This window comes from Polyodon spathula, chromosome 20 (genome assembly GCF_017654505.1).
Source record: "Polyodon spathula isolate WHYD16114869_AA chromosome 20, ASM1765450v1, whole genome shotgun sequence".
In the NCBI taxonomy this organism is placed as follows: Eukaryota; Metazoa; Chordata; class Actinopteri; order Acipenseriformes; family Polyodontidae; genus Polyodon; species Polyodon spathula.
The window spans coordinates 24,756,197-24,773,141 of record NC_054553.1 but is presented as its reverse complement, the minus strand read 5'-3'; the positions used below and the strand labels follow the sequence as shown (position 1 = coordinate 24,773,141).

At 36.3% G+C, this 16,945-nt stretch overlaps 2 protein-coding genes across 4 annotated transcripts in view; one reads left to right on the top strand and one right to left on the bottom strand.

Moving 5' to 3' along the window:
• Positions 1 to 48: 48 nt before the first annotated feature.
• On the top strand, positions 49 to 12,528 carry LOC121295709 (WD repeat domain phosphoinositide-interacting protein 3-like). The gene is made up of 10 exons (XM_041220697.1): positions 49 to 262; positions 4,673 to 4,747; positions 6,120 to 6,221; positions 6,307 to 6,394; positions 7,570 to 7,664; positions 8,760 to 8,950; positions 9,130 to 9,215; positions 9,839 to 9,940; positions 10,255 to 10,376; positions 10,802 to 12,528. The coding sequence occupies exons 1-10, from the start codon at positions 196 to 198 to the stop codon at positions 10,906 to 10,908; spliced, it is 1,035 nt and encodes a 344-aa protein (XP_041076631.1). The 5' UTR covers positions 49 to 195; the 3' UTR covers positions 10,909 to 12,528.
• The window catches only part of LOC121295708 (forkhead box protein K2-like), a 28,257-nt gene continuing 15,973 nt past the window's right edge, over positions 4,662 to 16,945 (bottom strand). Inside the window, exons 7-10 of one of the 3 annotated variants that reach the window (XM_041220694.1) lie at positions 16,449 to 16,748; positions 15,865 to 16,074; positions 15,587 to 15,784; positions 4,662 to 4,725 (exon numbers count right to left, since the gene is read on the bottom strand). In XM_041220694.1, the coding sequence (XP_041076628.1) occupies positions 15,597 to 15,784; positions 15,865 to 16,074; positions 16,449 to 16,748 (698 nt within the window). In that variant the 3' untranslated portion in view covers positions 4,662 to 4,725; positions 15,587 to 15,596. Of the gene's footprint in view, positions 4,726 to 10,258; positions 10,348 to 14,707; positions 15,785 to 15,864; positions 16,075 to 16,448; positions 16,749 to 16,945 lie in introns of those variants that run through there. The other 2 variants (XM_041220693.1, XM_041220695.1) reach the window with 2 other exon arrangements.

The window sequence follows — 16,945 nt, the reverse complement described above, 5'->3', positions numbered from 1 at the left end:
GCTGTCGGACGTGAATTCCCCTCCCTGCTCCATCCATCACTCGACGAGCGGAAGTGCAGTCTGGCCAGGGAGGAAGAGGTGTATGATTGGGGCTGTGTGTGTTTTCGTCTAAATTGACAGAACCCAGTCAGTGGAGGTATGTTTCTGCTCAGCCGAAAAGAAACCCCCAATAATTGATGTAAACAAAGCTTCGCCATGAATCTGTTACCTTCCAACCCTCATGGTAATGGTCTGTTGTACGCTGGCTTTAACCAGGATAATGGTGAGTCACAGATTTTCAGTTTCTGACTTGTGCGATGTTTGCCAATTACTGATAGCGCTATACCCCTAGGCCTATGCTAAGCTTTTTGATTATGTTATACATACTTTGGATGTACAGAAACGGGTTGAGCTCTTGTTAATTCGTTTCCGGTAGTAAACTTCGGGAAACTAATACATTCACCCATCCATCGGTTTTTATAGACTTGTTGTTCTGAGTGTTTCTACCTGAAAAAAATATTGTAAAGTAACTCTTTTATTTGCGCTGGTTTAAATTACTGTAACCAGACCAGCGAAATCGACGAATAGTATTGAAAAACGCTTGCTTGCTTGTTGTGTGTACAGTAGTTGCCTGTAATTTTTATGAAACAATTAAAAACGGGAATGATAATTGATGCTTGCTATTGTCAGGCTCAACACGGGAGGGTCACAATTGCACACAATAAGATGCTATGCATTAATTTGCGTGCTGGTACTTTTCAATACAGGAACCGCAGTCCCAAAACCATAAATAACAACACTGTAAGAAAAATAAATGCATGTGATTATTTGTTCCATTTTGTAAGTTATCTGTTCCATTATGTATTGATACTGTAAACCAACAAGTGTATTCCGATTTTTGACTAAGCATAAGCTAGGGCAGTTGAGGTACTACTGTAAGATGTGTTTTAGTATCCTATTTGATTTACAATCGCATCGCTAAAAATTCTAGGTAAAACAAACTCGCATCCTTCTGCCTCTTTTTCTAAATCGAGAATTCAGATGCATTCTGCGTGAGATCCGTTGTCTGTACAGTACAGTATATAGCTTGAACTGACGAGCAGAATCAATCAGTCTGTATAATTATCGGTTTTATGTTGAAGTGCGATTGTTTCGTTTTTTTGCACAGCCAACCGAAATGTGCCAAGGCATTTTAGCTTAATATTTAAGTTCAGTTAAACGGGTGTTTATGGTGCTGGGGGTAATAGATATTCGACGTAGTCAGTTAGTGGGACATTGTTATTACTGTTACATTATTGTTTCAACATTATTAATAGCCAAGTGCCATAATAAGGTGTTGGTAGGGCTGCAGAGACAACACTGGATTGATGGGATGTGAAAGGTAAACATGAAGGAAACATGCTATGAACTGTTCAGACTTTACCTCGATCGAACACACCTGCCAACAGAACATTAAACAGTCGGACCTGTTAAAGCCTCTCAAAGTGCATTGGCAGTCCTGGTCATGCTAAGGGTTTAAGACAATAGGCATCTGGTCACTCTTTCTGATGCACCAGACAGAGGCATTGCTAGCAGATGACAGGTAGAAGCCCAGGTGATCTTCCATTTGAAGAGCTTCTGTCAGTCTCCCAGTGAAGTGCAGGTTGTCTTGTCTGATGCCTGATAGAAAGTGCAGCCAAGGCTGCTGCTGTTGAAATATGGACACCAGAGAGGACAGTCTGATAAACTGCACAGCATGACTCCAATACAGAGGAATTCTTCAAATCAGCCGCACCCCTCAGATCTGAGGTCACCACCTCCTTTTAATTTGATTTAATACGAAAATACAGATAAAATGCATAAATCTTTGGTCCAGCCCTAACCATGTGGGTTAAGTCAGTAACAGGAAGGTACACATGCCTTCATTTCCACCTGAGAAGGAACTGTGTTAGGCTGAAGCACAAAGGTGTCAAGTGACTTGACAAAGCTGGGAATCATCTATCACACTCAGGATTTCCTGCCTCTTTAGTCCTTTGCTTTAACCACTATGCCACACTTCCTTGCCCCAAACATTGCTGTATATTGTTATTGCTGCTGACGCCCACAGTTTTGTTACTGCAGCCTTTAAAACTCTGCACAATCGTTATTATGTTTCCGGTAAGGTAACCATTAACAAAGTCCTTGAAACATTGTGACTGGAATTGGTATACAGCACAAATATAGACACTGTAGCCAGTGGTTGATAAATGTACCCAATAAGGGTAAATATGAAACGCAAACATTTCTGTCAAAGTAAGAAACCGCTTTTAATTTATCAGTACACTTGATTGAGGATGTAGAGTGTAGGAAAGCCACTGTTTTGGTTAATGTTCATAATGTCTTGTGAAGGGGCTCATATTTTGTGATCCTGAATACCTCCTGTATCACAGTTAAAGGGAGATATGGTTGCAGGTTTAGTCGTTGTCGCATAGTGTTGAAGGTAGGTGAATTTAGAAAATGGCTATTGTCGAAAAATGCGATAAGGACAATCTTTGACCTTTTGTGTAACCTTCAGATCCAGATTGTGTTGTCGACTCAGAATGGAACTGGCTGCAGCCCCAGATTTCGATTTTTGGAACGAGATGAGATTGAGTTTTATGGTGCAGATGGAAATTTGTCATTGGACTGTCTTTATTTTGGTGCTATGATTTTACGCTACGATTGTGCATAACCAAATTGGGGATGGGCAAAAAACACAAAACATAATTGGCGACTCTTAAAAAATGAATGCTTTGAACGGTGCATTTGAAGATATGTATGGAAAGCATATCACTCAAAGGATGAAATGGTTATTCTAGCCTTTGAAAAAGGAAGGTACAGTGAAATTTACACCCTGTTCATTGTTTACAAATCATGCACAAAAGTGCCTTCTCTGGCCACAATATCTAATTTAATTTTGAATTTACTGACTGTCCTTTATAAAAACGAATCCACGTCTGGGAGGTTACTAGACGTCCTCAGCTTTTGACCAACTCTGAGGACACATGGTGTTTAGTCCTGTGCAAATCATGCTTAGGTTTAATACGTGGTTTAAAATCACATCCTAACCAGTGACAGGCCAGATACTCTACCCTGGTTATTGAAGGTGTGGTTGCTGTCGTTGCTTGATGTGATAAGCAGGCCAGGCATATTTTTTTTAAACCTTGCTTTGTGAACAACTTTAGAATGAAATTGCTGGTAACAGTGCTATTGCTTTCCAGTTACCAGTGATTCAATTATTTATATATCCAAGAGGAATAAATAAGATGTAAAAAAACAACAGCTGGATATTGCTTTGAAGTCTGGAGTAAATGACTAATTAAGTATCCATGTTATTATTGGGTTAGGATAATGAACTTCACATTTGTCATTTGTTTTAGATCTATAGTTCCCTAAGAATGATATTTGATCGTGTCAGGATAGCTTTATAATTTATCTCAAGCAAGTGGTGCCTGTGTGTTTTTATAGTTTCTGGAGATAGAGCAATGAAAGAGACTATTTTAGCTTGCTTCATTGACAAATATAAATGTAGTCCTCAAATTATTGTTTATTCAGTATAAGGCCTATGATGAATGTAGTCCATAACTCATACTATCAACACATGTTAAAAATACATTTAAATAATCCTAGATTTAAAATGCTGCATAGAAATCGTACTAGACTGCATTTTGTTTGTATGGAAGCTTTTGACACAAGGACACACAACAAAAGGTAGAGCTCTAAGAGGAACTTTCTGTAACAGAGGAAATTAATTTGACACTTGGAGTCTAAAATGTGTTTGTTCAGCTGCTAGTGTAACACAACAAAACCCGGTCGAACAACAGAACGTATAAAACCCAGAACAAAGTATTTTGTAACTTGGTATACTGATTGACAGAAAAACAATAAATCTTCAATCAAGTTAGCTTGGACAGTAGAGTATCTGTCATAAAATGTTCAGCAGCAGTAGGTTTTGGTGCTATGGTGGTAGTTGGTATTTTTTTACCGTTTTGGATCACCATGGTACTGTATTGGGTTTATCAGATTTTCTGTTGCCTGTGGGTTATTGTAAGTAGCCATGCGTTCCTGTCTCAATCACGGATGCCACAGTATTTCCAGCTTTTCTCAATGGAGTGTTTAGCATTTAAAGCTTCAGCTGGCTGTTACTCAAACAATGGCACACTCATCACCAGTCAGTGCATTATTGTTCTGTAAAACCAAGGCATGGAAAAATAGCCTCAGTCAACTGTTCCTGTTACTTGGTTTTGACTTTAATGCACATCATTTGAGAGGATATGCAGTTTTCCAGACACAGGAAAAAGTCTGTATTCATATTCAAAGTCTAGTGTGAATGGGAGTACAGTATCACTGCTTTGTCAAGATCATGGCAATACAGTGCCACCAGTTCTTATGAAGCTGTACTAATTGCCATTCCCAAAGGTACAGTTATGGTTGAGAAACTGCAGGAGAACATGAACCTCATGAGATGCTCACGTCAATTTAAAATTAGTTTTTCTGTAATTCTGCCTTGAAAACATAATCAATTTTTATTATAGTGGAGGTCAATATTCCCATATGTTTGATATCTATACAAAGACAGTAGACTGCTGTTGGAAAAGCCTGTTTGATGGTGTGCTTGGCTGGGTATTTAATTAGATAAATAACCGTGTGCGTGGGGTGCTCAGTTGGTTCTTTTTTTTTTTGTTTCTTGTTGCAGGGTGTTTTGCTTGTGGAATGGAAAACGGCTTCCGCGTTTACAACTCCGATCCACTGAAAGAAAAAGAAAAACAAGGTAAAGGAATGTTTTGCAACCCTTCTAAAGGCGCTATTTTTGTTAAAAAATTGCAAGCTCTGTATTTTTAAAAGACAACTTCAATAAACATTTGAATCCTCCAGAAGGTCAAACAGTTCAGCCTGCTGTGTTGCAGTGTTTGAGAACGAGGAGTGAATTCCACCCTTTGATCATGTAGAATAAAATAAGCAGTGCTGGTCCGTATATGAGAAGTACAAGAGTTTACTTTGATGGTCAACTTTGAATAGAATGGGTTAACTGTTATATAAAATACACATATGACTATTTATATACATATTCAACTGATCCCATTTAAATGTATCACTTAAAAAAAAAAAAAAAAAATATATAAATTGTTGTCAAACTTATTTATTAGTGACAGTGTATAAATAAAATGGAGGGAGAGGATATACAAACCCTGAAGCGTCTTGTTGTAATATAAATATCGTGCATGAAAAAAAGCTTTATTTCTTTAATAACTGAAGCCATGTTACTCATAAGGCAAATGTTTACTGACATCAGTCTTAACAAGCTCCACCTGGCGTGGCGTGGAATACGATGAGGCTTAAAGAATGTGGAGTATATACAGTGTACAGCATCTGTTTATTGTAAGACCAGAGACAGCTCTGTATTTGTAAACTTGGAATCAGTACAGTGGTGTAGACAACACAAAGCTCAGTTGCATGGTATTGATGCCATCAGCTGTGCGCACATTTGTTTTTTGGTCTGTTAATTATGTAAGTGAAGGTTGCTTGTCCTGGCCAACGTTCACACACATTGGAACACATTTATCAAGGCCTTTATACTAAAATGCAAATTGCAGATGTTTTTTAAAAGTAAAATAGTAGTTACCACTGCAATAAAAATAGAGGGCCTGTTAGTCCCATTCTGTCATGTTTAACCATCTCTCTTTAGTCGGTTTAATAACAAAAGTATAAAAGTTTCAATCCTTTTAATGCCGTTAAGAATGGCAGTAACCACGAAGACAAATTACACTTCCAAAATATTCTCGACGCATTTATATTGTTTAGCAGTCAAATTATGTTATATTTCACATTAAGATACAGATTTATCAATGTGCAAGTTCAGGGTTGGTTAACAAGGGTTTGCACAATATGGGTTTGATACAATAGATCATGTTTATGGCAGTAAATTGGCTCGATTTTAATTCCAATTAAAATAAAAAATGTCATTTTACGTCTAGACTGCAGACAGGTGTAGCTGAAACAGATTAGTATAGACAATTATCTAGCTATTAAGACCTCATCCATTTAAAGTGCATGCTATATTCTAGACACAAGGACTGTAATTCATACTGTTTAGTTAATGTATCTTTTGGAAACCCTGGTTTTATACCTTCCTTTTCTTTCAGAGTTCCTGGAGGGTGGTGTTGGTCATGTTGAAATGCTGTTCCGATGTAACTATTTAGCACTAGTTGGAGGTGGAAAAAAGCCAAAGTACCCCCCTAATAAAGGTACGGTATATTGAAGTATCTGGTGTTACACTGCTGTGAAGCTCTGGATCTTTATAATTACTCATGTGCTGCTTGTTTTCCGCAGTGATGATATGGGACGATTTGAAAAAGAAGACGGTCATTGAAATCGAATTTTCCACAGAAGTCAAAGCAGTGAAGCTACGGCGAGATCGGTAAATATTTCATTGTTTACTATATATAGTAATATACATTTCTGTTTCTTCCATAACTTAAACCCTGACTCTAAAACTATTCAAGGCAAGCAGACAACCACCTGGACAAAACATTTGTGTCTTGTTTTAAAAGTTCAGCTTCACTTGGTTTCTACTTTCATTAGACCAGGTCTCTTGACATTTATTTTCATTCTTGCCAGTTTCCTCAGAATATTATAATACAGACTAGAGCTCCCCTTGTTGACACCATTTCTTCCAGTCTTGTCTGATACATAGGCTGGGAATACAGTTAGTACAGAAACACACATTGTGGAAATCATTGACTTTAAAATGTACGCTATACACTGGCTTGCACAGGAATGGTAATGCAGACTTTGCCAAATAAACAGTCTAATAATCTAAGTCTCTCTCTTTCTCTCATATAAATACAATAAAGCCTATCAGGAACTGTGTTTGTTCTCCTGCACTTTTTTTTTTTTTTTTTTTTTTTTAAAAGTGCTGGTGTGTTTTCAGATATCAGCCACCAACATACTGGAATAATATCGTTGGCAGTGAGTGTGCTGGCAGGACTACCGATGGTGTAGAGCCAGATTAGAAAACCCTGGGGCCTTTGCGCTGGATAATTCTAGTTCAGAACAAGACGTGCAGTTTCCATATTCATTTCCATAATCTGTTCTAAACCTCAAGGTTCCTGTGGAATATTAAGTCATATGTATGCATAAAGTTTTTTTTTTTTTTACAATCCCTTGGGCCCCATTTGAACCCTGTTTCACTTTTTTATTGACTTGGAGGAGTTTTTTTGAAAATATTCCCATGAACTAGACTGAGCCGAATGAATTGCTGCTTTTTGACGTAACAGAGCGTTAACGCTTCCTCTTGTTACGCTTCATTGCAGTGTCAAAACATCTTAGTGGCTAGGGATGTAACGGTACACTGTTTGGTGAACTACACTGTGTTACAACCTAAAAATGAACTGCTGTATTCTGTTTTGCAGTATACAAGGCTACATCTTCAGCAATAAGAGCTTGTAACCCAATTCAGCATACTGGGTAAAAAAAAAAACATAGCATAGAGTGCTGCTCTACTCCCCCAAGTCCATTTTAGATTTGGGAAATTATATGAAGTATCGGTTTCAGTTCTTGCTAAATGATGGTGAATCTGTTGGTTTGTTCCAGGATTGTGGTGGTTCTAGACTCCATGATAAAAGTCTTCACCTTTACCCACAACCCCCATCAGCTGCATGTATTTGAGACCTGCTACAACCCCAAAGGTCAGTCGTTTATAAATGATTTTATATTGTGGATTCCTTAAATGATGGAATTAAAGTTCCATCAAAATCTTGAATTCAATATACAGTCAAAGCAGAATAAAATATCTTGTCATAAACACATTCTCTTTTGTAGATTCCACTTATTGGTCTAATTATTTAATGTTTTTGGTGTATAATTATACTTTGAGACTAAAATTCAGTTTAGGAGACACGTGAAATGAACTTGGACAGTACAGTCAGCACTTGGATATCCGTTACCCAGATACACGACAGTTGCGTTTTTACCACCTTGTATTAAGAATAAAATCAATCCCCATTTTATATATATATATATATATTAATATATATATATATATATATATATATATAATATATATTTACACATTGTGGTACATTAACACTTTGAATAGTACGAACCTAGCGGTACGTTCACTGCTCTCTGGTTCCCAGGGAGTATGGACGTACCGGTACGTTCTGCAACTTTAAACTTTAATTACTGAGCCTACAAAACCCCTGATCACATAATATTGTAACACTAGGTTTCTGTAACACATTTTATTGGTCTCTTGGTGAAAATTGCTCAGTGAGAAAGAAGTATTAGTAATAATACTGAATTCAGATTCCAATTTAAATTCAAATATATACAATTTTTCCACTGAATCGGATGTCAGAGTGTGTCAGTGAAGACATAATCGAGGAATATTTACCATCAACAACAAGTGAAAGTGAAGAGGTGGCACCAAGCTCTGCGTTGCTTCATGCTTCAAAGAGTATAATACACAGCTAAATACACCAGCATGTTTATGCGAACTCTCATTTCCATGAGATCCCCTCGGTAGAATTACAGCATTATAATAGACTACCTGCCATTTATTATTCTTGAGATAATACATGGTTTAGGAAAAAAAAAGCACAACAAAAAAGCAGATGATAGCAATCTTTGTTCGCGTCTTATCTTATTTTGTATTTGGTATCTCTTTTTATGTTATTGATTTATCTTGCCTAGAGAAGGTTCTGTTTAAAGCTAATGGAGTAGCTGATGTCATTAATGCCTGTCTGATTGAGTCTCAATGCAGTATTCTACTATCTCGGCAGGTCTTTGCGTATTATGTCCAAACAGCAACAACTCCCTGCTGGCGTTCCCTGGCTCTCACACAGGACGTGTGCAGATTGTGGACTTGGCCAACACAGAGAAGCCTCCTGTGGATATCCCTGCACATGAAGGAGCCTTGAGCTGCATAGCCCTCAACTTGCAAGGGACACGGATCGCCACTGCTTCAGAGAAAGTAAGCGCAGAAGGCTGTTCTGCAATTTCTAGAGTTGGGGCACTGAAAACATAGATAGTACAGTTTATCACCTGGATGAACAAGAGTAAAAAGGCTTTCAAAAAGATCCAGCAAAGGTGTGTTTCAATTAACTTAAAAGTCACTCAATGTTTAAATTAAAACACTTGTTTATTGTGTAGGGGACACTAATAAGGATATTTGACACTACATCGGGGCACCTAATTCAGGAGCTGAGGAGAGGATCACAGGCAGCAAGTATTTACTGGTAAGACTACATGTATTACATTTCTAGTATCTACAGCCTTGCCATACCTGTTCACAAGTGTACCCAGTGTCTTTATTTTAAATTGGAGATGGCCAAACTGATGGGAGTCCAGCTTTCTTTTTATTGTTTTGCCTGATGGTACCCCGATTGTAATGTGCACCTCTCGTATACCACCCTATAAAAAACACCACGGTATACAGTACTGTGTAGAACACTATAAACTGTGAAAGTGTACTGTGAACTTCCAACATAATGCACAGTCTTATATACCACATACAAATTATCTTGAAATTATTAGTGGCATACGTCATACTTCTTTCCAGTGTGGTGTTGAGGCCAATAATGACCTACTCTTGAAAACATCCACTTTTGGAAGCATTTACATCCAAAAACTTCCAGCCAAAGGCCAATGTTTCTTTGTTTTGTTTTTATGGTGGTATCAACAGTTTTTGATTTTAGGTAAAATATCTTATTTACTGTACTTTGTGGGAGATAATCTGTTTCAAGAGTAGATTTTAACTTTTTTTTTTGTTTGTATTTGGATTGATGATTTTGCAAATGTAACCGTTGCTGTTTTAAATGTGTAGAATGTAAAAGTGGTAAAAGACTTTTTTTCTGTGCAGCATTAATTTTAATCAGGATGCGTCTCTAATTTGTGTATCGAGCGATCATGGCACGGTACATATATTTGCAGCAGAGGACCCAAAAAGAAACAAACAGTCAAGGTGAGCTAAACGTCTTACTAAACATCGTTACTGCGTGAGAAACAATTTAGGTGTCCTTATTTGACTCTTCAGATTTCTTGATCAAGAATAAACCAGTACATTGAAAAAGCCAATTGTGGAGTGTTTCCTTTTTATCTCATTATTTTCCTTTTATATTGGCTGTATTAAGAAGCTTTGCTAAGTGTATGGGCCGACATGTTCATATGGGCTGATTTAGTTCAAGCGGTAAAATTCATGTTATAAGGCCAAGCTATGCAATGTTTTGGGGGATTTTGATGCAGCTTTTTCTTTCCTCCTTCCTTTTGGTTTTGTAGTTTGGCATCCGCAAGCTTCCTTCCAAAATATTTCAGTTCCAAATGGAGCTTCTCCAAGTTTCAAGTTCCCTCAGGCTCTCCCTGCGTCTGTGCCTTTGGAACAGAACAGAATGCAGTAATAGGTACGGTAAGCTCTTTGAATAGTAAACCTATGTTTCAGATATCTAATACGTAGTGCTTCACATGTAGCATGACACGTTTCTTAAAACAGTTTGGAAGAATAGTTTAATCTCATTTCTTAATGTGTAGGACTAACGTGTAATTAATTTGTACTTAAGTGTGTAGTTTTGTAAAAAAAAAAGTACATATGCTATTTAAAAACTACTAGACTACTAACAAATTGGATTAACACTTGTTTTACTGTGACTGAGTTGTAAAATATTGAATTGGTATTAATATAGCTAATAACTGGTCTGCATGGACCCCTGGTGGCAGTAGTTATACTGCAACCTCAGGATTTCCTGTAGTACTTCAATATGTAACTGCCAAGACCTAAATTTGTAATGTAATGTGATGACCATAAAATAACAACCTGTTCCTCTTCCAGCTATCTGCGCAGATGGCAGCTACTATAAATTCTTATTCAACCAAAAAGGAGAATGCTCAAGGGATGTGTATGCCCAGTTTTTGGAAATGACAGATGAAAAAATTTGATTGAAAAAAACGCTGAGGGCTCTGCTCTTACCTGCTACCTTCAAGAGGACTTATGATAAATCCTTTTATTGATTTCAATTGTGCGCTTACAGGAATAGAATGGACATCGATGCAAGTATGGCTAAGCACTATAGGAACACCATACAGAGGACTGAACCATGTCATGTGATTTTGAAGAAAAACTAAATTGTTTTTGCAGAGAAATATTAAACACACTACTTTGTCAACGGTGGACGTGAACTTTTGAAACAAAACTGCTTGCGTCTTTTTCGGTTTCACAGTCAAATGTGGTGACGGAGAATATCTTTTGAAAGGACAGGTGTTTTTTTTTTATTGCAAATGGAATAAGGAAGGTTATGCTGGCCTATTGTTGGGTACCTGGGCTGTATATACTAAACAGGTAGCCCATGGCCTTTGCTATATTTTTTTAAATAGTTATGATTCTGTGAGATCTGTAGATCATAACCCTTTGTATCAACTAACACCACCTAACTTGGCATAGGAGTGTCTTTGGGTTGATATTTAAGGATAGCGAGAGTCAGTAGACCTACATTTCTCTCATTGTATAAAAGCATCAAACTGAATTTACTGTGTCTGTGTAGACGGTAATTTTTGCTGGCTAGGTTTTCCATTCCATGCTGCCATTGGTTAGTCAGATGTGCAGAGCTGTTCTCCTTTACACTAAATTAAGTTTGCCATCAAAGTGCAGACTTCAAGTGCAGATGTATTTCACTTGCTTAAGTGCCAAATCAAGTGAGTAAGTGAAAAGTGTTAGCACTTTTAACTAATGGAAAACAAAGCGTTGACTCTTCAGTCAAGGGTTGTTGCTCTTAATCCTTAGAGTAAGACCTGGATGGAGTTTAGAAGTAGTATACAGTCAGTCAGTGGTTACCAGGGTACCATAATTAGAAACATATTGTATAAGTTAATGAAAATGTACATACTGTTTTGATGTAAATTGAAACATCAGAAATATTCAACCATGCGATTTGGCTGTTCTACCAAATGTTTTCAAGCACAGACTAGCAGGAGAATTCTGTTTTCTGTTGGATACACAAGGTGAATTTTAAAAGCATTAGTAGACCCTTTCTGTTATTCTATAATGTTTACACTCCCTATCAGTTTCATAGATTACAAGGAGAATGAACTGGAATGAATGCTGTTTTGATAAGGCATTAATTTATGCACATTATGGCATGCCTGTAACCCAATTTCAGGACCAGTGTCCAATTTTAAAGGTTCATACAATAAGAAAAGCAGAGCAGTGTATATCAAAATCACAAACAATTCAATTAAAAATTCTTTCAAAGTGTGCATTTGTATGTAGTGAACATGCTAAACAATTCACTTGCATTTTCCTTGCCGGTTATTTAAGAACTGCTTTTCTTAATTTGCGATGTTGACAAGTCTGTTTTGCAATAATGAGTCACTACAAAATTAAGTAAGAAAATGACCATGAAATCTGTATGCATTGACAGTTAAATATATTTGCTGGTGTAAGGAAGACATTTAATGCTGCACAATTACTTTTAAAATAAAGTTCACTGGTCAATACACATGTACAAAAACCTTACCATGTTTTATGTAATTTCTAATTAAAACTAATTACTAGCACTAAAACTTGTATTGAAATGCTTGTTATGCACAATACTTTTGTTGATGTTTTAAAAATCTAAGTTGTTGGCCCAGAGGTAATGAAATTCTTCTGGTTCTTTAAAAAGTGCCCACAGCTTTACCTCGTGCCTCACAATTAACCTGAGGTGTAGCGCTATCCCACGACGACACACACACACCGTTATGCCATATTGCAAAATGACCAATAGATTCAATTTCATATTAGCTGTATGTTCTAGAACTCGAACATGAGCGTAAATTGAAACTTGGTGTTTTATAGTAGAGATTATTTCTTAAATGTACACAAAGACTCTCAATTCAAGATTACCTAATTCGTATAATACATTGAGTGTCCATTTCAGGTTTTATATTTTTCATTGTACATCATGTTCTAGCTTCTGGTGATGTTCCCAGCAGGTGACAATGGGAATAGGACATTTTCTTAATATAGCTGATCCAACTATATTTTTAGGCCATTACCATATGCAGCAATATAATCCTATTTGGGTTTATACTTTCTGAAGTGCTTTTGTAGTTGTGTACTGAAGATTTGATTGTATCCTCTTCAATTTGAGAATGGTGTGTACGTTCCTAATAAATCAGCACATGTCCTTTATAATTTTGTACCCAAAACATCCAAATCAATGTCTAAAGACTAAAAATAAACAAATAATAAAATCTAATGGCAGTCAAGAGCCTATTTAAAAAAATAAATAAATTGAAACAAATAGACGGGGGACCCTTTAGTTGAGAGCTGAGTAAACTCACATTCTCGCTATACCTGGCCTGTGGATAGACGTAGGCTATACCATAAATTCAGCATATATATATATATATATATATATATATATATATAGACACACATACACAACCACAGCAGCAAGAGAGGGAGTCAGGAAAGGGGAGCAAAAAGCAGCAAATATGCACCTTCAAAAACAATGCAGTTTAAACAAAGGAAGAAAATACCCATTAGCATGCTTTTTAGCTGTTCTTTACCTTCCTCTTCAAATGTAAAGTTATAAGATGAGCACTGCTTAGATTCAGTAAAATATGCAATATTATAAAATATGATGAAATGAAGACACCTAAAAATTAAAGAAACATCTAGCTCACTTTGAACAATATACATTATATTCAGAGAGCTTATAATCAAATTACTGGATCTTATGGGTACTTTATCTTGTCCAGTATGCATATTATTCAGTATTTAAAAATGACACTTAAATGCAATAGTGACCACTAGTGAGAACACGCCACGTTATTTTAAATAACTAAAATAATTAATATTCTGATATGACATTATCAAAGGTTGGTTTAACTTTAATTAAAGGATTGGTTTTTACCTCACTAAAGTTACAGATCATTCCAAACTTAAAGCAGACTCTCACAGGTAGGACTAACTATAATGCACACACCTTCATGTGGAGGCTAATTTATGTTGAACAGCCTTTATTTATGTTCTGATTGACTAAAGCAAGCACATATGCTTTATAAATGTGTAACACACATTAAAAGGGTCTTCATCCACTTGTTTGGAATTGTGCATTCAACCTGACGAGTCAAACTGAACAATAAACTAGAGAACTGTTCAATGTATAAAATGGTTTGAACTATACCAATAGCATCAAATATTTTATTTCTATGCCTAGGTTTTTAAATCATAATTGGTACATTATTTTAAATATGAACATGGTTTTAAAACTTATAAAACCTGAAATTAGCATAACACATATCCAGTTATCCTTACCAGGTTGATTTGTGCTGAGTATTCTTCTATATAACTTCTCATAGGAATTTATTCTACATATTTCCTTTCCACAGGTTTTGTTTTGAGTCAAGTAAATAAGGACTTACAAATAGCCCAACTTTACAGACACATTCTCAGATAAGGTTTTTAAATTAATTTATATAAAAAAAAAAAAAAAAAAAAAAAAAAAAGCATTTACCCACTGAAGCAGAACAAACACATTACTTATTTTTTTGCTCGGAACAAATACAATCTGAAGAGACTGTTTTTGGTAGCTTGAACATAAGAAAATAATCAAGCAAGGGACTGCCAATGCCAACACAAAGTAACAAACACAGCTGAACATAGCGAGAGCAAAAAAAAAAAAAAAGGGAAACAGTTATTCAAGTGCAGCTCTGGTCATAGTCATAGCAGTTCTTTTTTCAGTTTACGGCTCAGTTACATTTTCTCTAAATCTGTTGCATGCAAGCTTGATGAAGCATCTGATCACTACACATGGAAAAAATTCAGGTTCATTTTTTTATCTGTTCTCTGTTAAAATATGCAAATCTGTAGGTGTAATAACATAGCTTAATTTGGATTTAACAGAATAGACAGAAGTAAACCACTCCACTGATAGATTAAAAATAAAAAAGGTAAAAAGAAAAATTACTACATTCATTTTCATTGAACATAAAAATCCCACATACGAAAACAGCTTGTGATTCCGAAGTACAAATGGAGTGATTTGAAATGTTGGTGACCCCATTGATTTTGCATACAGAATAAAAAAACACCCAAAAAAGATCCTAGTTTCCACATATGAACAACAAAATACTGCAAATCTACTAACAACTGCATTAGGAAGGTCAGTATGAAAGGCTAGCTGCCGATATAGGAAATGACTCCACAAATTTGTTCCCTTTGCGGAATACACTATTGTTTAAACTCTGGTTTACACTAAGCGCTTGTCATGCTCTCTTACACTGGTGTGTGGTCAGTCCATTCAAACAGTTAAATGAGAACCTAAGATGTGTCATTTATTTCTAAGCTGCAGTCCTCCTTATCTCTCTATTTCCCAGTGTACACTGAGGTAGCTGAGCAGGAGGTACAATACAGCCTCTTAAACTGGGCCACAATGTTCAGTTAGTTTGATCTTTACTCCTAAGTTAGTCCTGTGTTTTTAAGGCTTCCTGTGTCTCTTCTCACAGGGCACCCTCCCCCCCCCATTTTTTTTTTTGTACCAATAGGGTGATAACACATTCCAAAGTTCAAAGATGGTTACGTTAATCTTCTCCTTTTGGCACCTTGGAGTCGATATAAAAAAAAGGGCAATACCTCTAAGTCTTTAGTTCTGGTTGCCTTGTTCACTTACAGTGGGAGTGTCCATATTTATTGCAATGACTATGCTTTCTTCTTCTGTTTTGATACGTTTAAGTTCTGGTTGTTCTGCCTGATCTCCATTTTGTCGTTTAGTTGGAAGAGAGGCTGATGCAGAGGCATGAGTTGCCAACATGTGTAGTGGGCTTGCAACGGCTGAAAAAGGAAAACAAATAAATTGTAATTCTTACAAATCTACCCTAACAATGACTCATTTGACATTAAAACATTCTTACCTGTGTTGACATGTCCCTGTATGGCTGTGGTGATAGGGACTACATGGGTTCCGTTCTGTGTGATTGCTTTAATTGGTAGCTGGTGCTGTCCAAGAGAAGCTTGTTGCACAATTGTAACCGTCTGTAAAGGTGTTGCTTGAGAGGTCTGAATGATACGACTTGGAACTCCTATAGTAGCGTGGGCAATGGCAGGTACAGGTTCTACTTTCACTGGAAAACCAAACACAGAAAACAAGTATAAGTATACTTCATATCCAGAAAAAACACATTTCAATTAAAAACTAATTTTAAAATCCAGTCTCCTGCTATTTCTTTTTTTTTTTGGTAACCAAGTTAAGTTATACAAACCACTTTTATAAAGAGATGGAGATTAAAAAAAGAAAGAAAAAAGACAATAAACCCATGTGTGTTTATACATGTTTGTAATTACTTCCTAAATGTGCTTAACATTTTCCTCAGAAACAAATTATCCATGCCTTCTACTGAAATTCACAAATTAAAAACATATAATAATAATAATAATAATAATAATAATAATAATAATAATAATAACAAAACAACATTAAAAACACACACACACTTGCCTTTTACTTCTTTGTGCGATCCATTTTCCTGTGGTTCCACTTTAGGCTTAAACAGTGCTGCTGCTGCCTGAGCGACCATCGTCTGGCCTGCCACCGTGTATGTGTTTGCTGGTGCTAATCCGGCAACACTCGTAACCGACACAGATGGTAACTGGTGGACAAGGTGAACTGTTTGCATAACTGGTTGCTGGGATGTTGATGTTGTCACTGGGGTGGCAACAGTGTATGTGATAGGTTTAATGGTCTGTGGCAATTGTCGTTGGACTGTTATTAAGACTGGCTGGCTATTTAAAGGGGAACCTGTATATATATATATATAAAAAAAAGAAAAAAGAAAAGAAAGTGAACATTTAGGTTTTATCATTTTGTTCCATGCTTAGCTTACAAAAACACACACAAGATAAACAACTATAGTTAAATAAAGAAACTACAATTCTAGAAAAAAGCTGTAACATTTTCAGCCACTAGAGTCTTTTTTACAGCATACACTTAGGAAT